The sequence below is a fragment of the Prionailurus bengalensis genome, chromosome B4 (assembly GCF_016509475.1).
Source record: "Prionailurus bengalensis isolate Pbe53 chromosome B4, Fcat_Pben_1.1_paternal_pri, whole genome shotgun sequence".
Classification (NCBI taxonomy): domain Eukaryota; kingdom Metazoa; phylum Chordata; class Mammalia; order Carnivora; family Felidae; genus Prionailurus; species Prionailurus bengalensis.
This window is the reverse complement of record NC_057358.1, coordinates 132,045,126-132,070,120: the sequence shown is the minus strand read 5'-3', so window position 1 is coordinate 132,070,120 and position 24,995 is coordinate 132,045,126. Positions and strand designations below refer to the sequence as shown.

General features: G+C 57.7%; 1 protein-coding gene across 11 annotated transcripts in view; it reads left to right on the top strand.

Moving 5' to 3' along the window:
- Positions 1-23,970, top strand: part of LOC122472751 (casein kinase I) — a 35,004-nt gene extending 11,034 nt beyond the window's left edge. For 3 of the 11 annotated variants that reach the window (XM_043562575.1, XM_043562574.1, XM_043562576.1), the window contains exons 2-7: positions 3,130-3,217; positions 11,275-11,385; positions 11,501-11,649; positions 13,391-13,619; positions 14,576-14,746; positions 16,227-18,846. In XM_043562575.1, the coding sequence (XP_043418510.1) occupies positions 3,142-3,217; positions 11,275-11,385; positions 11,501-11,649; positions 13,391-13,619; positions 14,576-14,746; positions 16,227-16,864 (1,374 nt within the window). In that variant the 5' untranslated portion in view covers positions 3,130-3,141 and the 3' untranslated portion in view covers positions 16,865-18,846. Of the gene's footprint in view, positions 1-3,129; positions 3,218-11,274; positions 11,386-11,500; positions 11,650-13,390; positions 13,620-14,575; positions 14,747-16,226; positions 18,847-19,618; positions 19,680-20,486; positions 20,680-20,778; positions 20,919-21,670; positions 21,737-22,431 lie in introns of those variants that run through there. The other 8 variants (XM_043562581.1, XM_043562580.1, XM_043562578.1 and 5 more) reach the window with 7 other exon arrangements.
- The last annotated feature ends 1,025 nt before the right edge of the window (positions 23,971-24,995 follow it).

Genomic DNA, 24,995 nt, shown 5'->3' with positions numbered 1-24,995 from the left:
TTTTGCAGGCTTAACCGGGGGAGGCCCCCCCAGTCTGGCCCGCCTCCCCCTCCCCCAGCTGGACCCTTCAAGGCCCCAGCCGGCCGAGAGGCCACCCCGGGCTGGGATTGGGGGGACGCTGCGGGGGGGAGGGGGAGGTCCGGGACTAGGGTGCTGGGGCCACCCTAGACTGTTGATACTGTTGATTCGGGCTTCTCGGCCAAACCCTGGGCTTCTGTGTGTTTCACTGGACAATCAGCAGCGCCTCCCCCCTTCTCTCCCGGCTCGGGGCTCCGGACCTGGGGGTCAGCGAGGCTGCTCCCGTGTGTTGGATGGGGGTGCTCGGGGGGCGCCTGGGGGCCCTGAGGTGATGGGGTGTGTGGTCACTCAGCCACAGATTCTGTTTTCCTTTGTGGAGAGAAAGAAAGGGGTGGGGGTTATTTATCAGATCGCATTCTCCCGTTTCTGCTGGGAGAAATCCATGTTTTGCGAGTCTCCGTGGACACAAACTATGTTTTGTCCGGGTCTCTCTAGAGAGAGGATTCCCAAGCTCCTCTTCACGCCCAAACTCAAAGTGGGGTGAGCCCCCTCCCCAACTTTTCCCTTAGTTCTCTTGCTTGTGTTCTCAGCACAACCTTCCTGGGCACAGCCTTCCTCAGGGAGAAGGATTTGGGGAGAAGGAGATCCAGAGTGTCTGAAGTTACGCCCAGGGAATGCCTGTTTGGGGGCTCCTTTGGCTTACTGTCTAGAGCGTCCCTCCAATTTTTATGTTAATGGCCCAGCGATAAGGGCTCTGGCTGGGGGTGAGGGGGTATCAGAGAGTAAGAAAACTGTCCATGTGCTCTGCTGCTTGGTAGTTTGTGTAATTTTTTTTAACCAGCTGAAACTCCGGATTTGCGTCTGCCTTTTTTTTTTTTTTCTTTTTCACTTCGTTTTTTCCACCCCCCTCCCACCCCCCACCCCCCACCCCCCATGGGAGAATCGGCAAAGAACTGGAAAGCTTCTCCTTTTCCTGACTCTATCCTTTCTCCTTTCCTCTGGGCGGCTTTTCAGGGGACAGTGCTGGGACAGTCTAGGCTCTCTCTGGGGCCCTGCCCCCCGCCCCGGGTCTGGGTGGCTAGCGCCCAGCCGTGGTTTCCTGCAGGGCTGTTGTTTGCACCCTCTCTTCTTCCCTTCTCTGCCCACAGCCCGGTGAGTGGGGAGGGGCTGGGGGGTCATGTGCAGTGTATTTATGTAATTTATGTAAGACACCCAGACGGAGGGCGCGGGTATTTATATAACCTGGCGTGGGTATTTATGTAATATAGGATGCGGGTATATTTATGTTTCTCTCCTAACCTGCGGCTTTCCTGGCTGCCATGTGTGGTCTCTGAATTGGCGTTGGCAGAAAACGGACTGGGGGGGCAGTGTTTGTGTATGTACACACCCGTGACCCCCCCCCCCGGTCCCCTCCCCCTCTGTGCGGCTCACGGTGTGCGTCTGCTTTCCTTTCTTCCTTTGGTGGGTACACACAGGTCGGTGTGTATGTGAAATGTGAGTTTTCTGCAAATGTGGAGAGTGTTCCGCTGGCAGCCGCGGCACCTCAGCCGGGACTGGCCAGGCGTGTGGGCAGAGGCCCTTGGTTGAGAGCCCAGAGTTTGGCTGGCATGGGGTGGAGGCTACTTCCTTGTGGCCACCGGGGGAAGGGCCAGTGGCGGCTCCCTGGGCGTTAGGTGCCAGGGCTGGATGTGTCTCCTGGGCAGGAGCTGTTGGCTTCTGGCCTCTGCGGGGCCAGAGAGCTCCAGCCTGGCCATCTGTGAACTAGATCTCGCCCATCTCCCCTCCCAGGTGGGTCTGGCTTTGGGGATAGCGTTTGGCATAGGAAAGAGGCAGGGCTGCTGTGCCTGGTACAGCTGCTTTTCCGTCTTCCTGCTTTGCTTCCCAGGCCTGGCAGGAAATCAGTCCCGATTGTGTCAGGTGGGGCAGCGGGAACCCCGTCTGGGTCCGAGGTGAGGAGACTGCCACCAAGTTCCCTGTCTGCAAAGGGAGACCCCCCCCGCATATGAACACTCTGAGACGTTAGGGATCCCCCGTCTTTCTCCCCATTTGATAGTTCACCATCCCCTCTCCCCTAACTGTAGAAACCATCTCCTGGCCTTTGAGTTTCTTCTTCTGCAGGCCAGGATCCTGGAGGGCACAGGGATCCCCACCAGGGTGGCCCCTGATGTCTCATGGGCTTGGGCACAGGATGGGGCACAGGAGGAGGGGAGCTGCTCACATCAGCATCCTTCCCTCAGACCTCTCCCCCCACCCCAGAGGCCAGTGGCTAAAAACCTGGCTTTGGTTGCCTCAGTTGCTCTGTGGGGCCCTCTGGGGAGACCCTCCTTCTAGTCTTGAAGGAAGCCAGCCCCAAACTGTCCGTCCCCAAAAATACGTGCAGCGAGACCTGTGTGAGGTGCTTGGTGTTGTGGGAGAGGGAGGTGACTGGGTGTTCTGGCTGCCCCCTGAGTTGGGGAGGAGGCCCCTCTCCAGCAGGGCACACTGCACACTGGCAAGTTCTGGCCTCTGGAAAGACCAGGCCGGGCCGTGGAGGCCTCGTGTCCGGTTCCTGGCACTAGAAGCAGAGAAGGTTAGGGGTGGGGGCCGGGGTTAGGGTTCACCTTGTCCTTCCGTCCCTGGAGGTTGGAACTTGCCGGTGGTTGCCATGGTAGCACCCCCAGAACGAGCAGCTCCTGTGTCCCCCCTCCCCCATCACCCCCTTTGTCTTTGATTTGCCTTTCAGGGTCTTGGCCCTTTGTGACTGGCCTGCACCTGAGAGGCTCTTATTGGAGGGTCCCCAGATGCGTGTCCCCCGAGGAGATGCTTGCTTGGCTCTTTCCTCCCGGGCCTTATCTCCAATTCCGCCTTCTGCCTGGCCACCCTGACATGTGTTCTCAGCCCGCCTCCGCTATTGCTCACACGTGGAGGCCATCAGGCCACCTGACACCTGGGTGCCCTCGGGCAAAGCCAGGCCAAATCTCTTCCTGTGCAGTGGGAGGGAGAATGTTGGTCTCCCGAGTTCCTTGGGTCTTTCCCTGGCCTTTGGTGGGGGATCTGGTGGGGTCTAGCGGTCTAGGCTCCCTTCCCGGCTCCCCGCTTCCCTGACCCGTGTGTCTCTGCTTCCCTCCGCAGCGAGAGTGAGTCATGGAGCTGCGTGTGGGGAACAAATACCGCCTGGGACGGAAGATCGGGAGTGGGTCCTTTGGAGACATCTACCTGGGTAAGTGTCTCTGGTTCCGGCCTAGTGGTTTTGGGGCCCTGGGGACAGCGCCGGGGACAAGCAGGAGGGAATGTGGCAGGTCTTCAGGCTCTGAAGCCAGAACTTGGCCTCAGGCCTCCCGTGGCATGTTTGGGCCATTTTGTCCCCAGGGCCATCCCAGGTAAGGAGGGAAGCAGCAGGTTGTGGGGGAGGCAGGCCAGGGGGCTCCTCACGCAGTCAGGGTGGGGTGGGGTGCCCACCTGCTGCAGGCTGGGCGGAAGAGGGTGTTTTTAGCTCTGGTTTCCAGCTGCAGGTGACCTGGGTCTCCAGCCGGGCGCGGGAAAGGCCAGGCTGGGGTAGCACCCCTGTTTCTTGCCTCCTGGGAGAAGGATGCTAATAGGCAGAGGAGGCCTGGGCCCCCTCCCTCTGCTTGGGGGGCCCCCTGGAATTCAGCCCAGGCGGGCTTCGGAATGACAATGACGCAGGCTCTCCCAGTAACCTCTGGGTGGGGGCGGGGGGTAGGGGTCTGGCCATAGCGTTCTGGATCTTTCTCTCCGGATGTGCTTCCTGTTGAAAGTCTGAGTTTGTTCCCGTGTTGTCATTTGAAACGAATCGCTCACCCCGTTCCCTGACCTGGCAGAAAAGGGTCTGGAGGGGAGATACTGTGTGGGTAACCTTGAATGGGAGTTGTTAGAGCAGGGTGGCCAGCCCCTGGGGTCTATCCTCGTCCCTGTCCCTCTTTTCCTCCTTGGAAAAGCAAGGTAAATAATTTCTGTCCCGGGCAGAGAAAAGAAAGCATCAAGGCAGTGTGCTGTGCTCATCGGTTCTGAACTTGGGGAGGAGGGGGTTTCTCTCACCCAGTGGTCTGGGTCTCTGCCCTCTTGGGGTACGGACTCCTTCTTGGTGAGCTGTTGCCTCCCCCGTCGGAGGGGACAGGGAGGGGACGTTCTCTGAGCATGTAGTTGGTTCTGGGCAGGGTCCTAGTTGAATGTGGTCGCCCCGCACAGCAGCAGCCTCTAGAGCCGTGCTGTCCCTTCCGCACACATCAAGAAGCAGGTGCAGTACCATTGATGGCAGTACCTGGCCATCAAATTGGCCACCCAGGGTTTCTCTTGAACACTAGAAAAGGCAGTCTTTATACCCCACATGAGCGAGAGGGTGTGACACAGAACATGAGGGGAAGACGTCAGACAGACCCGAGTTCCAGACCTGGCTGTGTGCAGCTGCAGGAAAGTCGTGTGGCTGCTCTGTGCCTCAGTGTCCCCATACGGGACGTTTGTGTGATGTTGAGGCCTGGCTGGCCAAGAGCAAAAGGCACGGGGAGTAGTTTTCGGCACGCGTGCACATCTGCTTCTAGGAAGCGTCCAATCCAGGGCCTTCTCTTTGCAGAAGGGAACAGAATGGGGAGAGGCAGGCCAAGGTCATTTCAGAAAGCTAGTGTCCCTGGTCCATGTGGTGGGACCTCCCTGGGGGCAGGACTTCCTGTTTATCTAGTTTATTTTAAAAACCAGACCCAGATTTGCTTCTCTTTGGACAGGCCCTGATGTAAATTCTACCAGGGTGCTTCTCATATGCCCTTGAACAGGTGATGACCTCTGCCAGCCTTGGCTCCCCTGTCAGTAAAACGGGGTCATGAGGCCCGCAGGGTGGTGAGAAGTCACGAGATCAGAGTGTGCACAACGCCCGCACGTGTCGGCCCAGCGGTAGTGTTTTTATGTCCCCCCCGCCCCCCCCCCCCCAGCCCTCCGTCTTTTTTGGGATTTGCTACTGTCCAAAGGATTTGGGTCCCCTTCGGCCTGAGTGGAGGTGGGGAGCCCGTTCTGCCCTGAGCAGCTGCCCTGTCCAGCCTTTGCTGGGTGCTCAGGCCGAGGGGGTCCTGGCGTGACGCCGCGTCCTGCTCATTCCTGGGCTCCTGCTAGTGTGGGGACAGTGGCGATTGTAGGGCCTCCCCGGCTGGCCTCGCTGGCTCCCTTTGTTCAGAGCTCTGGCTGCATTCTTGTCGCTGGTGCCTGTGCCAGGGCCTGACTCCAGATGGCCTCTGCAGGTGGGGTTGGGTGCGGTCTCCAGGCCCTGCTTTCCAGGATCACCCGAAGGCGAGTGCTTTGTGGATATGGCTTCGAAGCCTGCAGCTTCTCTTCCGGTTCTGCCTCCAAGTATCATAAGGGGACAACCAGGAGAGTGGGACCAGCTTTGTCAGGGCCTCAGGTCAGCTACACGGAGTCCAGAAGTGGCCGAGACTGTGTCCACTCTACCACCACTGGCTGTGCGCCCTTGAGAACTCCCTATGCCTCTTAGTCTCTGCTCCTCGGTTCTCAATGGCGAGGGGACGGTGCTCCCCAACAGGTGCTTGTGGGGGTGCTTTCTTCTGCACTTCCAGTCCAGCCAGGTCCCTGATTATATACGTGAGTCTGTGCTGGGGAGAAGGAGCCCCCACGTGAGGTTGGTCACCCCCTCTCCCCACCCAGGACTTCCCCAGGCCCCAGATCCTAGGGCGGGCCGGCTCCAAGCCCTTCTCCGTGTCCCAAGTTTGTTTTCCAGACTGGCCCATCCCCCAGCAGGGCCACTGTATCCAACTGCTGGGTCACCTCCACCACCCCTGCTCTGGCACTCTTCACTTAGAATTCTTCTCCGTTGCCTCCACAGAAGGTGAGCGGTGTTCATCCAGGACAGGGCTGCCTCAGTGGTCCAGGGCTCACTGTGTATGTGTCTGTCGATTGAACGACTGAGCTGCTAGACAGGTGGAGTAGAGAAAAAAAAAAAAGAGTCTTTGGGGACTAACATTTAAATCCTGGCTCTGCCCCCAGCTAGACCTATGACCTCGGGCCAGTTACGTCACCTTACTGAGCCTCAGTAGCCGAACGCGGGGAGCTCAGAGACAAGGCTTGCAGCTTCCTGATAGAACCCAGAGGCAGCAAAAGGCCTTGTGGTGGTGGGAGCCTTGGGGGGCAGGCAGCTGTGGTGGCTTTCCAGCACTCTGCCGGGACACGAAGCCTTGGCCTAGGAGCGAGGTCCGTGTCCCGGGGAAGCGAGCGTGGCATTTAGTCTTCGACCTTTGGTGTTTTAGTTTCTGTGGGTGTCAAGGAGCGATACAAACAGTAGTCCTTGCGGGACTGCAGGAGAGTTCAAAGGAATAAAGGGCTCCTTCCCCTCTCCCCCTCTCCCTCCTGCCGAATCATAAGAGGCCCCACTTCCAAAGTGTCAAGGTCTCTGCCTCCTGCCTGGCTGGGACCACAGTCAGCTCTTGCCTGGACAGTTAGTTGGAGCGGCTCCTTCTGGGGCTCCCTCGCCCCTCACGTGCCCTTCCAGTCCTTTCTAATATGGCGGTGGGTCCGAACGAGGCCGGGGGGAGTACAGATTTATTTGTCCCACAGGAGATATTTGGCAAGATCTGGGGACATTTTTGATCGTTTCAACTCGGGGAAGAGGAGGGTACCGCTGGCAGCTGGTGGGTGGAGGTCAGAGATGCTGCTGACGGCGCAGCAATGCACAGGACAGTCCCCGCAGCAAAGAACTGCTGGGCCTCAGGTGTCAGTGGGAAGGCCGAGAAAGCCTGTAATAAAGGCATTCATACCCGGCCTGCAGAGTCTCAGGCTCATGGCCAGGATCTTAGCCTGGCATTTGAGACCCTTCTGATCGCTCCCTTGCTCACCTCTTCCCGTGCCTTCAAGCTCTGGCTGCACCAAACGACTCAGAGTTCGCTGCACCCCACTCCCGTCTGGCCTTCGCAGGTGCCGTGACCTCCCTCTGGCACAGTCCCGCTCATGCATCGGGAGCCCTGGCGGCCTTTCCTCCCACTGGCCTGCGCGTGGTTAGGACCTATGTGGGCTCACCTCTGAAGCCCGGGGGCCGGTACTTACCAAACCCAACTTTTGTTGAGCACTTACTGCGTGCCAGGCACTCAAAACACCCTCTCCCGTGCCACATCCTTGCTGTCCCCCAGACACGTGTGTGGCTGTCCCCAGCGATGACTGGTTGCTATGCCAGAAGCGCTTTACAGTTTGCAAAGTACTTTTTCTCCCGTGGCTCCCTGGATTTGGTCCTCTGTGTTCTTTTTCATTTTAGTTTCATTTTACGGGGTTCAAAACTGAAACGACACAAAACCAAAAACCAAAACACAAAAGCATGCGAAGTGAAAGAAGCCAGTCACAAAAGATCGCACGTCGTGTGATTTCACTTACACGAAACGTCCAGGATAGGCACATCCATAGACACAAAGGAGATGAGTGGTTTTGCCCAGAGCTGGGGTTTGGGGGAGTTGTGGAGCAAGTACTGAGGGGTCCTGGTGTTCGGGGTGAACTTGTGAATGTGCTAAAAAACCACTGCGTTGTATACTTCAGAAGTGATTGGAAGTGTGTGAATTCTGTTCCAACACAGGTGTTGGGAAAAAGTGACCACGAGGAACCTGGTGTCCAGTGCGGTGTCCTTCACCCTTCCGGGGCTAGGGGTCGGCGTAGCCCTGTAGCCCTCCCGGGTCCTTACTGGTTTCTCACGCTTCTTTGCAGTGTTCCCTTACGTAGATACAACCAAACACAGATAGGGACGATTTCCCCACCTTTCTTTGTTTGTTTTTAAACTGGAAAGAGCAGAGAAGACGTACTAGTCTGTACTTTGCCTTTTCACTTCCTGTATCTTTGAGATCTGTCGGCTTGGGCACAGAGAGAGCTTCCTCATTCTTTTTCCATTGTATTCTGGGTTATTGGTGGGCCCTTCTTTCTTTAACCCGTGGCCAGAATGATGGCCATCTGGGCTGTGTCCACGTTTTGTTGTTGGAAACAGCTCACCACGGACAGCCTCGTCCCGGGCCTCTTTGGCACTCGCCAGGGTGTGGGGTGCCCTCCCGAAGCGGGAGCGGGGATGCACCCGGGGCACAGTGCCCACCGCCCCACAGCTCTGCCGGGACAGCACACGCGTCTTACTGTTGTGGCATTGCCACCAGTCAGAGGTGGGAGTGCTTTTTCAGGACCATGTGCGTTTGTCTTATAAGGGGGCTGAGCATCTTTTCATAAGAGTACGCCATTTTTATATGAACGGTTTCCTCCTCTCCAAGTGCGTGTTCAGATTCTTTACACTATTTCCTTTGAGCCTTGAGTCTTTTTCCTACTGATACGTAGGAGCTCGTTAACGTAGTAGGGCCACCAGCTCTTTGCCGCTGCGAAGAGTTACAAGTATGTATTTCTTAGGACTTTGTTGCTGGTATTTTTGCCACAGAGAAGGGATTCCCTTTCTGGATGGGACAGAGCCCCCCCCCCCCTTTTTTTTTTAATGGCCTTCGGATTTTAAATCAGGGATTAAAAGGCTTGCCTACCCCAAAGTTAGAAGGCAGTTCTCTCTTCTATTCCTCTAACGTCTCATTGTTTTTTTTTAACTTTTTAATATTTTTTTTTTGTTTTTAAGTAATCTCTACACCCGAAGTGGGGCTTGAACTTACAACCCCGAGATCAAGAGTCACATGCTCCACTGACTGAGCCAGCCAGGCGCCCCTCGATGTTTTGTTTTTATTAAGCGTCGAGTAGGCACAAAGGAATACGTACAACAGATATGCATAGTATTGGGCACCCTTCCCCTCGGGGGAGGACGCCCCCTGGCAGCCCACTGTATCCCCTCCTCTGCTTTCCCCTCACAGAGCGAACCACTGACAATTGAAATCGTTCCCTCTTGCGAAAGAGTTTTATCACGTTTGTATCCCTAGACCTGACAGTGCTCAGCCCTGCACGTTTTGAACTGTGCCTGCCTTGTTCTGTCTTCCTCTTTTTTCAGTTGAGGTGAAATGCACCTAAGAAAATTAACCGTTTTTAAAGTACACAGCTAAGTGGCCGGTGGGACGTTCCCAGTGTCGTGCCGCAACCACCATTCCCACCTAGTCCCGAAACATTTTCATCACCCCAAAAGAAAACCCTGTACCCATTAAGTAGGTACTCCCTCTTTCCCCCTCCCCCGACCCCTGGCAGGCACCAATCTACTTCCCGTCTCCGCAGATTGACCTATTCTGGACATTTCCGATAACGGAATCATGCAATATTTACGCTTGTGCGTCTGGCCTCTTCACGTAGCGTGTTTGTAAGGTTCATTAGCGTTGCGGCGCGAGTCCGGCCTTCGTCCCCTTTTTGGGCGGGTTAACATCCCACCGCGTGGAGAGATGCATTCAGTGTGTCCACGGGTTCGGTGCTGGGCACCGGGTTGCGTTCCCGTTGGGTTCCTGTGAATGGTGCCGCCCCTTGTTCTCTTGTACTGAGTGTGAAGATGCCGGGAGCCGCCCGCCAGCCTTTCCTCTGCACTGCCCTGCGGCATTCCTCTCTCTGAGACTGCGTCCTGACTTGGCCGTTCTGAGGTTGGACCTTTGGCTGGTTTGGTGGTGTGCACATTCTTGTCCTCCCGGGGGCTCACATGTTTCTGGAGGGCACACACTCAGGGGTGGGCTTGCTTGGGCGAGGGTTTGTGTGTGTTCAGCTTTACTAGATGAAGAAACGTCAACCTGGTTTTCAAAGTGGCTATGCTCGGGTGCCTGGCTGGTTGAGTCGGTAGAGCATACAGCTCTCGATCTCAGGGTCGTGAGTTCAAGCCCCACATTGGGTGTAGAGATTACTTTAAAAAAAAAATGGGGGGGGGGAGCACCTGGGTGGCTCAGTTGGTTAAGCGTCCGACTTTGGCTCAGGTCATGATCTCATGGTTTGTGGGTTCCAGCCCCATGTGGGCTCTGTGCTGACAGCTCAGAGCCTGGAGCCTGCTTCGGATTCTGTGTTTCCCTCTCTCTCTGCCCCTCCCCTGCTCATGCTCTGTCTCTATCTCTCAAAAATAAATTAAAATGTTTTTAAAAATTAAAAAAAAAAAAAAAAAGGCTGGGGCGCCCTGGTGACTCAGTCACTTGAGCATCTGGCTCTTGATTTCAGTTCAGACAGTGATCTCATGATTTGTGAGTTCAAGCCCCACCTCAGGCTCTACGCTGACAGCCAGGAGCCTGCTTGGGATTCTCTCGTTCCTCCCCTCTCAAAATAAACTTGAAAACAAAGTGGGGGGGGGGGGCAAAGTGGCTATGCTCACCTACACCCCCCACCTTTTTCTTTTTTCTACACACTTTTGCTTCACTTGGGCTTTCTCCTGGTGTGCGGTGTGAACTATGGTGACTTTTCTCAGACGGCCAGCCAGCTGTTCCAAGGACCCTTATTACAGAGCCTCCTCCTTTCCCCTGACTTGAGACTCAGACCTTCCCTCACCCTAAATTCTTCTCGTGGTAGTGTTCTTTCTGCTCTGTTTGTGTGTTAAGACTACACTGTTTGGGGCGCCTGGGTGGCGCAGTCGGTTGAGCGTCCGACTTCAGCCAGGTCACAATCTTGCCGTCCGTGAGTTCGAGCCCCGCGTCAGGCTCTGGGCTGATGGCTCAGAGCCTGGAGCCTACTTCCGATTCTGTGTCTCCCTCTCTCTCTGCCCCTCCCCCGTTCATGCTCTGTCTCTCTCTGTCCCAAAAATAAATAAACGTTGAAAAAAAAAATTAAAAAAAAAAAAAAAAAGACTACACTGTTTCAGTGGTTGCAGCTACAGTTATAGTGGCCCATCTCTCAAGTCTAGCCCCCAGACCTCTAGCTCAGTCCACTCCGTATTGGAGCTGGGGAAACTGAGGCAAGGCACAATTTGGATTTGGGTCTTTGTTGAGACAGACCCTTGCCCTGCCCCCTTCTCTCCTTCCCACACTGACATCCCACTGACCTCACTCCTCTCCGGCTCAGTGGCTCCCATTCACCAGGATAAAATTCCTTTTACGTGACACGTCTCCCTTTACATCTGGCCTTCCCGCTGCGCCGGCCTGTGGCTCTGTGACATGTCTGTAGCTCTTCCCATCCCTCCCCTCACACACGCTGCCTTTCTTGCTCTCCGCAGTCGCCTAAGCTGGGCTGGTTCCTGCCCCTGTGCCCGCAGCCCCTCCACTTCCCTTGGATGCGGTGCTGGGCCCTTTGCCACCATTCCGGCCTCCCCCGAGGGGTGCTGAACTGCTCCGGGGCGAACACGAGTTAGCCCTGGCCCGGGGCCACCTGCCTGGCCCAGCGTGACCCAGGTCCCTTGTGCTCCTCCCCCGCCCCTGGCAGGTGCCAACATCGCCTCTGGTGAAGAAGTTGCCATCAAGCTAGAGTGTGTGAAAACGAAGCACCCGCAGCTGCACATCGAGAGCAAGTTCTACAAGATGATGCAGGGGGGAGGTGAGAGCTGTCGGGGCCTGGGGGCAGAGCGTGAGGAACTGTGCATGAATATGCGCGTGCATCCACAGGAGGGCCTACCCTGACGCACCCCCCCCCCCCCTTCTCTGGCCCTCAGTGGGAATCCCGTCCATCAAGTGGTGCGGAGCCGAAGGTGACTACAACGTGATGGTCATGGAGCTGCTGGGGCCCAGCCTGGAGGACCTCTTCAACTTCTGCTCCCGCAAGTTCAGCCTCAAGACGGTGCTGCTCCTGGCCGACCAGATGGTGAGCCCCCACCTCCCCTCCCAAGCCAGGGACCGTGGGCTCTGCTGGGCTTGCAGCTGCCCTCCCAACCGCTGCGTCCCCACCGGGCCACTGGGCACAGGGTGCCGGCTCTGCCTGCTGCCTCTGGAGGCTGCCACAGCGGGAGGCAGTGACAGGGCCATAGGACAGGCTTGGTTCCTGGACCGGGACCAGGGGTCCTTGGCCATTGGCTATAGAATGGAGGAAGGGGTTAAATGCAGATTCCCGGTCCCACTCCAGAAATCCTGGGTTGGGCTCTTGGGGTAGGACTCTGCTCTCGGGTGATTCTAAAACTAGTGATCATACAGACCTGGGTCCCGCCCCGCTGTGGTGACTGTAGGAGACCGCTAAGCCTCTCGGAGCCTCAGTCGTCTCAGATGAGAGTCTCCCCTTGGCCGGGTTGTTCGTTGTGGGGTCACATGGGACTCCACACAGTGCCTGGACCAGAGCAGATGCCTACTGATGAGCTCTCCTTGGGTCCTGACGCCCTGTTAAACTCAGGGGAGGAAAACTCTTTAAAAATATAAAAGCACAGAATTTTGGACTCTTATTTTATTTTATTTTTTTTTATTTAAAAAAAAATTTTTTTTTTTCAACATTTATTTATTTTTGGGACAGAGAGAGACAGAGCATGAGCGGGGGAGGGGCAGAGAGAGAGAGGGAGACACAGAATCGGAAACAGGCTCCAGGCTCTGAGCCATCAGCCCAGAGCCCGACGCGGGGCTCGAACTCACAGACCGCGAGATCGTGACCTGGCTGAAGTCGGACGCTTAACCGACTGCGCCACCCAGGCGCCCCATCTTATTTTATTTTTAAATTAGCTCTGCGCCCAACGTGGGGCTCAAACTCACGACGCTGAGATCAAGAGTCGCACATTCTGCTGAGTAAGCCAGCCAGGTGCCTCAAAAGCGTAGCATGTTGGACCCGGAATGATACACAGACCTCTTATTAGGCAGGGGTCAGGGTCTGCGGCTGACCTACAGAAAGTCTGCAGGCACCTGCAATTTTGGTCTAAATGTGTGTGTGCAGAGGAGAGTCGTCAGGTTCTCACGGGATGTGACACTCAATAAAGGCTTAGGAAATACTCAGCCATGCCAAGGGAAGCTGTGGATTTTCAGAAGCCTGAGGTCCAGAAAGGGGACTGACTAGCCAGAGGGTGTATCGTACGCGTATAAGTCAACTTACTTTTCTGACCTGATGTTTAAAGGAAGAGAAGAGTCTGTGTGTCTGCCTGACTTGGGTGTCCTTTGCAAGTTGGGGGACAAATCCTGTCTTTTAGACTCCATCTCTGTCACCATTGTCGAGGCTTCACTGGCTCTTCTCCCTCTCCCCCCTTCCCCCGTCATTTGGTTGCCAGAACACCCTTCGAAATGCTTCTCTGACTCTGGCTTCAGGCAGCAAAGGCTTCCGTGGGGGCCCAGATGCCTTTCCAGGTTTCGTTTCCTATCTTGCTCTCTTTCCCCATCTCACAACAACCTCGGTGAACTCCTCTTTCAGAATTTCTGTATCACTTCCTCCAGGAAGCCTTCTCTGACTTGCCCCTGGAAATCGTCTTACATAGTTGCAGACAGATCTTTCTCCCCTACCCGGGGCAGGGACCATGGATGTGTTTTCTGTCCCTGCCACCCCAGTCCTCCGCCCCCAATCCGGGGCCTGGCGCAGAGTGCTTGGTGAAGGCCCTTCCGTGGACCGCTTGCTGAATGATTTGCTGTCCCCTCCCCAGATCAGCCGCATCGAGTACATCCACTCCAAGAACTTCATACACCGCGACGTCAAGCCCGACAACTTCCTCATGGGGTTGGGGAAGAAGGGCAACCTGGTGTACATCATCGACTTTGGCCTGGCCAAGAAATACCGGGACGCCCGCACCCACCAGCATATCCCCTACCGGGAAAACAAGAACTTGACTGGCACTGCCCGCTATGCCTCCATCAACACCCATCTGGGCATCGGTGAGTGTCCGAGGCCCAAGAGCAGTGTGCACCCATGGGCTGCTGGTCGGGACCCTGGCTTTCTGTGGCCTGGATTTACCCCTCACCACCATCCCCCCTCCCCCCCCCGCCCCCGGCCTTTTTTTAAGTTTATTTATTTTGAGAGAGAGATTGAATCCCAACTAGGCTCCGTGCCATCAGCGCAGAGCCAGATGCAGGGCTCGAACTCACAGACTTGCGGGATCATGACCTGAGCTGAAATAAGAGTTGGACGCTTAACCAACTGAGCCACCCAGGCGCCCAGTTCCCCCAATTTTTGCCCCAAAGTCAGATCTTCCCCTTAAGAAGAAGAACTGTGGCGTAGCGAGCGCCTGAACGTGCCTTTTTCATCCCCGCGGCAGCCTTGGAGAACGGGTGGGGACGGTCCCCTTTTACAGTGTGGCGAACGCGGGCTCACGGGTGCAGCACAGGTTGCTTTAGGCTGCGCGGCTTGGTACGAAAGCTGGATTTGACCTCAGCCCTGGGTGATGCCACGCTTGTGCCCTGCCCGCAGAGTGGGCACCCGTTATACATAGTTACTGATTGAATAAGTAGCTGAGCTGGAGAAACTGCCCTTTTCTTTCCTTTTTTTTTTTTTTTTTTTAATGTTTATTTGGGTTGGGGGGCAGTGTGTGTGAGTTGGGGAGGGACAGAGAGAGAGAGGGAGACAAAGGATCTGAAGCAGGCTGCGTGCCGACAGCAGAGAGCTCAGACCGTGAACCGCGAGATCATGGCCCGAGCCGAAGCCAGATGCGCCCCCACACTGCCCTTTTCTGCAGAAGCGTTGATAACCTGCACCTGTTGGTGTTGGGGTTGCAGCAAGTGAGCGTGAGGGGGTGCAGGGGCGGTGCCCCCCCCCCGTTGAGGAGGGTGTCCTGGAGGAGGGGATCCCGGCCCAGGCGGACCCTGCCCCTCACCCCGTCCTCGATTCCATGCAGAGCAAAGCCGTCGAGACGACCTGGAGAGTCTGGGCTACGTGCTCATGTACTTCAACCTGGGCTCCCTGCCCTGGCAGGGCCTCAAAGCGGCCACCAAGCGCCAAAAGTACGAGCGCATCAGCGAGAAGAAGATGTCGACGCCCATCGAGGTCCTCTGCAAAGGCTACCCCTGTGAGTAGCCCAGGTGGGGAGGCGGCCAGCCTGGGGACCCCCGAAGGCCTCTCGGAGGGGAAGACAAGGCCACGCAGCCCACACCGGACCGCTGCTGCCCCCCCCCGCCCCCCCCCGCCCCCGCGCCAGAACCATTAATCGCATGCGCTCTGTCGCTGCTCGGGCCTCCTCTCCGGCCTCTTCTCGCAAGGGCTGCGTGTTAGGAAAAGCTAGTTCGGCCTCACCCCGGGAGCCTCCTTGGCTCCCCGCATAGAACATGTCCCTTCTGACGCTTCTCCCCAAACGTGTGGGGTGTTACCCGCCCCCCGAGCAGTTCTGTGTGACACCAGCTGGGTGTCCTCTAGTGTAGCTCCGTTGGGCCGCCGTCGGCCTGGAGTTCAGGGCTTGATCCCACGGGCTGTCCTCCTCCTCCCACCTCAGATGCCACTGACAAGTCCAGGTTGCCACCTGCGCCGTGTGTCTGAGGTTCCCACGCCCTGCTCTTCGGCTGGGATTAATTTGCTAGGGCGGCTCGTAGGAGCCCGGGAAACTTACCTCGTCCACCACTTTATTAAAGGCTGTGCTGAAGGGTGTGGACGAACAGCCAGAGGAAGGGGTTCATGGGACGAGGTGTGGGAGGGGCCCGAGCACAGGGGCTTCTGTCCCCAGGGCGTCAACGTGTGTCACCCTCCCGTATGTGGATGCGTCCAACTGGAAGCTGCCCAGACCCCACACTGTTGGGGTTTTTATGGAGGCTTCCTCACGTAGGCATAAACAGTCACTGACTCCGTTTCCAGCCCCCTCCCTTCTAGAGAAGCGTTTGGGGAGATGGGGCGTGAAAATTCTAAGCTTTCTAATCGTGGCTTGGTCTTCCTGGTGACCAGCTCCCATCCATCCAGGAGCTGCCGGGAGCCCGCCCAGAGTCGCCTCATCCGGAACAGAAGATTCTCCTAGTGCTCTTAGCGTTTAGGGCTTCCCCGGGGTTTTAGGAATTCTGTGCCAGGAACCGGGGGCAGAGCCCAGTGTACGTTATGTTTTCTGTTCTCTCACGAGGGGCTCTCCCCACCCCTGCTGTGGGCAGGAGATGGAAGTTTTCCCCCTGTGGCTTAGCGCACGTTGGGAGTTCCCATTGATTGGGCTCTTGGCCGTCCGTTGGGCTTGACAGCTCTTGATCTGCTATCTGCAAGGCTCCCAGAATGGTCGGCAGGAGCAGGTAGAGCGGTGACCTAAGGCGCTGTGGGGCCTGCCCACCGCGGGGGGACGCTCGCCCCTAACACACGCCTCCTCGGTCTTCGGGGGGGCTCTGCCCGCGGGCAGGGACGGGTTTTAGTGCCACCCGGACGCCCGGAGTTCTGCTCTGGCGCCATCTTGTCATCCCCCCCTCCCCCCCGCCTTAGGTTGAAAGTGTTTGTGGGGACGGTGGGTGGGTGGGACGACACAGGCTGCGGGGCCGCCCGGGAGCCCGGGCCTCACCGTTTCTGTGCCTTGTGACCCCCGCCAGCCGAGTTCTCAACATACCTCAACTTCTGCCGCTCGCTGCGGTTCGACGACAAGCCCGACTACTCTTACCTGCGCCAGCTCTTCCGCAACCTCTTCCACAGGCAGGGCTTCTCCTATGACTACGTCTTCGACTGGAACATGCTCAAATTCGTGAGTCACGTGGAGGCCAAGGCGGGCTTGGGGGACTGGACGGGGAAGGCCCTGACTCACGAGGCCAAAGTGACCCAGTGGCGGGCGGGGCTCCCGAAAAACGGGAGCTATGAGCTGGACAGCGCAAGCGACCTCGCTGGGGTCCCGGAGTCCCCGCGGCCCCCCCGCTCCGGCCTCATCTGTGCTGACAGCACGTGCCGCTGTGGTCAGCAGGGCCCGGGCAGGGCTCCACCTCCCACCAGACCCAAGAGGACCTGGCTGGGCCTCGAGTCCCTCCTGGGTGCTCTCGGTGGGGCGTGGGTGGCGCTGGCGGGCCCCCCCGCTGTCCTCATTGTCGCCTACACCACCCTGCTCTTGTTCTGCACGTCCCAGGCGGCTGCCTTCACCGTGGCCCCTCTGGCCAGCCTGGACCCATTCATTGTGGTTTCTTTCTTCCTGGTCATGGGACCCTGGGTGTTGCTAGGCGGTTGCTCTGTCTCCCTCTCTTAAGGGTCTTGGGGGTAGGGTGGGGAGAAGCGTGCGCCAGCCATGCCCCGGAGCTCCGGAATCTGTGAAATTGTGTGTCTTGTTTCACATCTCTTCTGGAAAAGGGGGCTTCCTCGAGCCAGGCTCAGCCCCGTGACAGCGAAGCTATTGCACTGCCCTGCCCCCGCCCCTGTCCCTGTGCCGGGCCCACGTACCCACCCTCTTACTGGTAAGGACCCTCTGAGGCCTGGCCTTTCCAAGATTTACCGCTTGGCTGGGCAAGCACAAGAGGCTGAGCCTCTGCTGTGCTCTCTGTCCCTTCCAGGTGCCCGGCGCCCCTGGGCACCCAGGGCCCTCCAGATAGGCCCGTGGAGGAGGTGGAGGAGCTGCCCCCCCAAAACTACTGGCCCGTGGTCTGGACTCCAGGGCCCCAGTTCTGACGTCACCAGGTGTGTCTGAGCCCATCGGGGCCAGGCCTGAGGAGGTGTCCCTTGGCGCGGTGGGGTGCGGTGGAGAGGGGGTGGTGGAGAAGGCCCTGCCGGGAGCTTCTTGGGGATGAATCAGCAGCTGCCTGACGAACAGAGCCTGAAGGAGGGACGATGTTCACCCGCCCCGGAGGGCCTGGTGGGAACGGGCGCCGGGAGCGGCTTCAGCAAGACCCTGACGGTGGCCTCTGTATCGAACCTGAACTCATTAAACGCCCCCCACCTGTACTGCGCTCCATCCTGGTGTGCCTGTCCTTTCGTGGCGGATCCCCTCGGCTCGCTCTGCCGGACGCTCAGGACGCGAGGCCTTGTTCTCTTGGACGCTGGGGTCGGCACTGGGTCTCGCGCCCCTCTTCTCTCTGGGTCTCAGGCAGTGGCCTGGTACCGTTCCCTGAGGAGTTCGACAGAGGTCGGGCAGAGAACAGCGGTCTCACAGGCCAAGGGACCCGAGGGGTAGGGGTGGGAGATGGGCAGTGGGGCACCTCACAACCCAGACCTTGCAGCCGGGAGTGTGGCCGAGGGCCGGCTCTTCCCGCCGGAGGGCGTTGCTCAAGGCATCTGGCCGCTGGGCACTCACTCGTCTTTGTGGAAAGTCATTCCTGGGTCTGGTTCGGGGATGGGCTTGGCCCTTCCTCTCCGTGCAGCTCCAAGAACGGGTTTTACGTTGTCTAGGCTTGTGCCAGGCAGTATGGTAGCCCCTGGCCCCGTGTGGCTGATTTTTAATGAATTAAAACGAAAGCTGAAAATGTAGTCCCTCAGTTGCATTTGCTACCTTTCAAGCCCTCAGGAGCCACAAGCGGCTGGTTAGTGGCTACCATATCCAGCAAGGTAGACGTGAACCTTTCCGTCATCACAGAAAGCTCTGCTCTAGATGGCTCCTCACAGAACCTCTCGTGGGACCATCTGGCTGGCAACATCTCACGTCAAGCCAGGCCAAGAGCACCCTCCCCGCTCACTGCTGCCACTCTGAGCCCTTCCTGGGGTCCCTTTAGAGGCAAGCTCTCGAGTCGGAAGCTGAGCAGAGGTGCCAGCAGCCTTATTCTGCACCGATCTCTGACTTGGCCTGGGCTGGATCAGCGGGCGCCTTTGACCCCGTCACCATGGTGAGCTCGACCGTCTTCACCTGCCCTTTGGCGGAAGCATCTGCAGACCTGTGACGGGGACCTTCCATGCCTTCACCTCAAGGCCAGGCCCCCCGGTGCCGTTACCAGCACCTACCTGCAGACTGGACACCGTGCTGGGCACAGAGGGCCACGGGAAGGATCTTACCCTTGACTGAGAGCTGCTCTCCCTGAAGTGGCCGCCCCGTTCAGCATCAGGGCCCTGGAATCCCTGGATACCTGGAGCCTGGGACATTGCTCTCAGCACACAGAGCCGCTGTGTTCCAAGGTCCAACCAGCAGGCCAGGAGGATACTCCATATAGCCAAGGACAGGGGTCCACACGACAGGGCTGGATGCTTGTGTGACTTTGATGTTGACCTTTTGTGTTTTCTGTGGGCAAATAAAAGCCAAGAAACCTCCCCGGTGTGCATTTCTTGAGGCATCACTGGTTAGGTGGAAACGTGGAGAATAGCTCCTCCTGCTTCGGGCCTGGCCTTGACCCGAGACTGCTGGGGTCACAAAGGGCAGGGTCTCCAGCCCTCTGCTCAGTCGGTCGCCCCAAGGCTGTGCCCCTCTGAAGGGACCACTTGACTTCATCAGCCTCAGTTCCCCCAGGCAGGGGATGAATATATCCCTGGCCTGCCCTCAGGAGGTTTCCTGAGCGGTGCTGCGGCTCTTCTCACAGGCTTGCTCTCGTTCTGGCTGAGTTGCTCTCAGCCAGCTTGTCACTGAGTGGGCAGGAGCCCGGGAGTGGAGAGGGGGTGGAGACTGGGAGTCAGGAGGTTGAACCCTGGTGGTTCCAGGCCTGCCTGCGCAGGCCTGTGGGTGGGCGGGCTGGGCATGCGCATCCCTAAAATGTCCTACAAAGTCCTCTGGGGTGCAGAGCGCAGAGCAGAGCCGGGTGGCAGAGGCCTGGATTCAGATCCCGGCTCTACCCTGAGCTGTGACCCCACGTAGGTCATGAGGACTCCTTGGGCCTCAGTTCCTCACTAGGATTCAGGGATCATTCTGATCCCTAGTCCCTACCTCTTGGAGTTGCTTCAAGGCCACGGCCATCCCCAGCCGTCATTTCCCAAGGACAGCAGGGCCTTCTCGGCTATTTCCCTGGGAGAGACACAGGGTTGCAGGAGCCTGCACCCCGTGGCCTGTGAGCAGGCCCCCCCACTCAGCCTGCAGCTCTCTTCTCCACAGATGCGGCCCCCCTCCTGCCAGCCCCCTGCCCTTCCCTGTGGACGACCCCAGGACCAACTAGGTAACGCGGCCGGGTGCCGCTCCCACGCCGGGCTCCTTTCTCTGGGCCTTTCTCCTTTCCTCCTGCACTGGGCGGGGGCAGCAGCTGGAGGGCAGGCCCTGGGGGCTCATGTTCCCCCTTCTGCCCCAGCCTGCCTGTCGGGCCTCTATTTCTTCTATGGGGCATCTAGCCCGTTCTTTCTCGAGCTCCCCCTGAGCTCTTGTCTTGTCCCAGGGCCGGCAGCATCTGTGTGAGTCCCTGGGCCTCCCCCACAGCACCTGCCAAAAGTCACTGCCAGGTCCAGGGACAGGGGAAGAAGAGCCTTTGACAAGATCCCCTGGCTGGCGCCCTGGTCCAAGTGCTGGCCCTGCCTTTAGCTAGCCTGTTACTCCTTCTCTGGGTCTCTGAACACCTGCTCTGCTCTGTTTGGAAACCTGGAGGGGCCAAGGGCTTCTGAACACAGTAGGGGCCCAGGTTGGGAGGGCCAAGGAGTGCCCTTGGTCTTCGTGGGGCATTAGCCCTCTCGGCTCTGCTTCGGCCCCATGAGACCAGGGCAGAGTGACCTCCCTCTGCTTCTCAGACCCAGCTTCCTCCTCCTTCCGGGCGGTCGTGTGGCTTCGTTTCTCTGTACTGTGTGATCGCGGGTCATTCCCAGGCTTCTCGGGCTTCCTGCCTGGTGGGGAGGAGGTTGGACCAGAGGGTTTCTGAGCTGCGTCTCCCCCAGGTGCCCGCCTGGCCTCCTTTCCTGTGCTCTGCCCTGCGTGAGTGCCGGATCTCAGAGCACCCTGAGCTCACAGGGGCTGACCAAGTCTCATCTCCTCCCCACAGGGCGCAGCCCGGAACCCCGAGGACGTGGACCGGGAGCGGCGAGAACACGAGCGCGAGGAGAGGATGGGGCAGCTCCGGGGGTCCGCCACCCGGGCCCTGCCCCCTGGCCCGCCCACGGGGGCCACCGCCAACCGGCTCCGCCCTGCTGCCGAGCCTGTGGCTTCCACCCCAGCCTCCCGCATCCAGCAAGCTGGTGAGCGGGGACCTTGTGTGGTGGGCCGGACCCGGGGGGTGCCGGGGGCACCCAGGGACCCGGACACTGAGGGTGGCTTCCCCCTGCCTCACCCTCTAGGCAATACTTCTCCCAGAGCGATCTCACGAGTCGACCGAGAGAGGAAGGTGAGCATGAGGCTACACAGGGGTGCGCCCGCCAACGTCTCCTCCTCCGACCTCACTGGGCGGCAAGAGGTCTCCCGGATTTCAGCCTCACAGGTGAGCCGCCCTCTCTGCAGTCCTCCTGCACCTCACCACTGCGCCACAGGGCCTTGGCCTGGAGGGGGTCCGGGCTCGGGCTTCTGTTCTCCCCCCTCCGATAACCTTGGAGCAGCCCCTTTTGTTGAGCAGGGACTTGGCTTCCTTTAATCACTCTGAGGTCAGCTTAGCCCCACTGACCAAAGTAGACTGAGGCTCAGAGAAGTAGGTCGCCCCAGCAGGTGGTGGAGCTGGGATCCTGCCTTCACTACCGGGGCCCGGCCTGGGTGGGCAGCAGGGGAGCTCGCAGAGCAGGGGCTCGTGGTCCCTGCCATCAGGAAGCCTCCCTCGGGTCAGGGTCAGCACAGGAGTGAGAGATGGGCAGATCCCGTCTGGTGGCCTCACTCAGGACCCTGTTTGGACTGGGAAGGTTAGGAAGGGGCAGTCCGCGGTGGCCCAGGGAAGGTGTCTTGGCAGAGTGGGGCAGGATACCTGCTCTGGTCCTTTTGTCTGCCGTGGGAGAGGCTCGGTGTGCCGCGAGCTGGGAGTCTGGTGCCTTGCCTCTCTAGGCAATGTTCTTGGCTACAAAGCAGCTACATCCTAAGGTTGTTGAGATCATACAGCCCTGCCCTTGGCTCCAGGGGCAGGGGCGGGGCCGGGGCCGGGGCGGCCGGGGGCCGGGGGTGTGTGGAACTCCACAATGGGAAGAGATTTGCCAGGTTACCATTACTAGCCACTGATCTCCTCCCCCCGCTGTGCCTCTCCTCCCAAAGACAAGCGTGCCATTTGACCATCTCGGGAAGTGAGGAGGAACCGCCATCCGACCAGTATTTGCTTAGGTGAGTCCATATCTGCTGTGGATGCAGCCCAGCCAGGTCTAGAAACGCCCCTGGCCCCAGGAGGAGACGAATCTATGTTGTGGGGTACAGCGGGGAGTGGCAGGGACCCCTAAAACCAAGAGCTCTCAAGAGAATTTAAAACCTCGAAGCCACTTGATTCAGGCTTTCAGTAGGCCCGGCCCACACCAGCTAATTTCTGCCAGAAAACTCTTTGCCGTTAGGCCGGTCATCCATCTGCCCACCCCGCCTCCCCTGCCCGCCTCTTTGCCCTAAAGTTGTCCGGAAAGTTAGTTCCTAGCAGAGAGAGTCTCCGGACCCAAACCCTGACCTCCCCTGGGGCTTTAGTCCTGCCTGTCCCAGCCCTCGGGCTGTTTTTAAACACTTCTTTCACACGAAGCGCTAGCATAGGGACTTAGGAGTACTTAGGAGTCTACATGCTGGAATAGAAGGCGCTTGGTGGCCTCCACAAGCCCTCTGGCCAGTGTGAACCTCGATGGGAGTTTATGACCATGTGTGGTCTTCAGGTGGTGGACAGCAGGCCTCTGCTCTGGGGCCTGGCTTGGGGAAGGGGAGGTGGAGATTCTTTGGGGGCATGTGAGGGGAAGGTCCCAGCTCCCCAGGGAGTATGTACTTTTCAGGGGGCTCCGCCAGCTTGGCCTCACACCAGGACGCCCTGGGCACGATTTGCTTTGCAGAAATTCGTTCCAGAGACCGAGCTGGGACCTAAAACAGGGCTTACCTTCGTCGGGTCTCAGGTCCAGGGACCAGTCCGTCCGTGGCAGGGTGGGGCAGACGTGTGGCCACTCAGCAAGAGAACAGAGGAGGGAGAGAGATTGTGTTCTTCCTGTGAAAATGGAGCACCCGCTGTGTGCCCCAAAGAGGGTCCCGTTCAAAGCCTCAGGTCGAGAGCGCAGGAACTGCAGGTGGTCTGGCGGATGGGTGGCCAGCGGCGGACATGCGCCTGATCTGTCTTTTCTCCTCCTTCCAGTGTCTTCACTGTATTTTCTTTTAAAAAACAACAACAACAAAAAGATGGGGGAAAAAACCACTCAAAAGAACAAAAAGGAAAAAAAAAAACTCAGCATAAAACCGACGATGGATTTTGTTCCTTTTTTTTTTTCTTTTCTTTTCTTTCTTTCTTTTTTTTTTTTTTTTTTTTTCCTGCCAACGGCAAGAAGATGGGAAACCTTCAGCACAGCGGATTCTTGTCCCTCCGCATTTGCCACTGTCCACAACCTTCAGGCTCCCAAATGCTCCCCCAGACACTGGGCTCCACGTGCCAGACGCCAAGGCCCCGCCCCAGCCAACACAGACACCAGCCGGGAGGGGAGATCTCTGTGTTGGAGATGCAGACGGTCCTCCGGTGCCATCAAGAGATGGCCTGAGGAGCTGGGGGAACGGTTTGGCTGGCCGGAGGCAGATCCCACTGGGTGCTCTTGAACCTCAGGACCCCAGGAGACATGCACAGCCCCTCCCGCCCCGCAATGACCGTGGCCGAGTTTCTGCGTTGGGCTTTTACCAGCGTCCCCTGAGCGTTTGGGTCCCTTCTTTGCCTCTCCAAGAAGACTTTGAGGAATGGGTCTCAAGGTGGTGGGGGCCGAGATTCCTTGTGTGCGTGTGTGTCTGTGTCTGTAGCTCCCAGGACAGCAGGTGCCCCGCCCCACCTGCCGGGCCAACGTTTTGTTCTCCTCCTAACAAGGACACAGCGACCTCCACGTCCCTCAAGAAGGCCAGCGGGTCCTCGCCACCGCCGACCCCTGAGACTGTCATCAGCCTGGGGCAGCCCCATCCCACTTTCCTGGTCTTAGGGCAGAATCCGTGGAGACTGCTTCCAGAAAGCATCTGGCTCCTGGGTTATAAATGAATTCTCCGGTCCTGACACCCACTGGGGTCCCACCGTCCCTGGGTCCTGCCTCTCTTGAGGAGGAGCCTGGGGTCAGGGCTGGGCGCTGGATTTGTCCACTCCTGGTTAACACCTGTTTTTACTTTCTTTTTGTTTGTTTTCTCCATGTGTGTATTTCCTAATTTATTTACCTCTTTTTCCCCTTTTTTCTTTTTTTTTTTTTAATTAAAGAGCAAAGCTTTTTATTACTTTGTAATTTAAAAAACTGAAAAAAAAATACTGAAGAACTTTGGGGGGAATTTTGTACTTTTTTCCTGTGTAAATATTGGACTTTTTTGAGCTTTATTGTGGTTGTTAATTTGAAGTAATAAAGTAGAAAAGGATAAAGTGACAAGGGCAGCCCTCGGTCCACCTCTTTGCTGGGGCGGGGCGAAGGGGAGCCCCCCCCCCCCGCCCTTCGGCAGCAGACCTGGGAGCGGGGTGTGGCTGGCAGTCATAGGTGCCTCCCTGGGGATCTTTTAAATCAATCTGAAAAACCGCAGACACCCGCCAGCCTGCCAGCCTGCCCAGGGCCTCATTCAAGTGCAGATTCTGACTCCAGAGGGTTGGTGTGTGGGGACTGAGTGTCTGCCCCCTCACAAGGTCCAGATGATGCCTCTGGCCCAGGACCACAACTGCAGAGGAAGGTTGAAAGCTCTCTTCACAACCTGATCTTAACCTACACTAGAATTCTGAGTGAGGTCCTATTAATCTCCCTGCCTTCAGATGGAAAAACAGAGCACAAGTAAAATAACTTGCCCAAGATCACACAGCTAGCTCTCCAGCAGCAGAAGCAGGATTTGAACTCCACCATCCACCAGGGAGCCCTGGGAGTGGGGATCCTGGGGTCGGGTTCCAGGGCCAACGGTCGCCAGTGACCGTGGGAGGCCTGCCTGGGAGAGTCAGTGGCCCCCCCAGCTCTCTGTGCGCTCCCCTCAGGACCTCTCAGGCTGCATATCTGACCTCAAACAGTAAGTGTGGTGTTCCCAACTACAGGCCCTGAGGGAAAATCTGAGGAGCTAATATTTTTTTATAAAAAATCTATATCCTGGGGCGCCTGGGTGGCTCAGTCAGTTGAGCGTCTGACTTCGGCTCAGGTCATGATCTCGCGGTTCGTGGGGTCAAGCCCCACATCGGGCTCTGTGCTGACAGCTCGGAGCCTAGAGCCTGCTTTGGATTCTATGTCTCCCTCTCTGCCCCTTCCCTGGCTCACAATCTCAAAAAAAAAAAAAAAAAAAAAAAAAAAATGTTAAAAAAAAAAGAAAATATGTATCTTTTGCAGCAAAAATCCTAATACTTAGTAACACTAATGTGTTGTATCCTACAATATGCGTGAGTTTCCAAATTATAATGAAAATTCTTTTAGGTTTACTTACT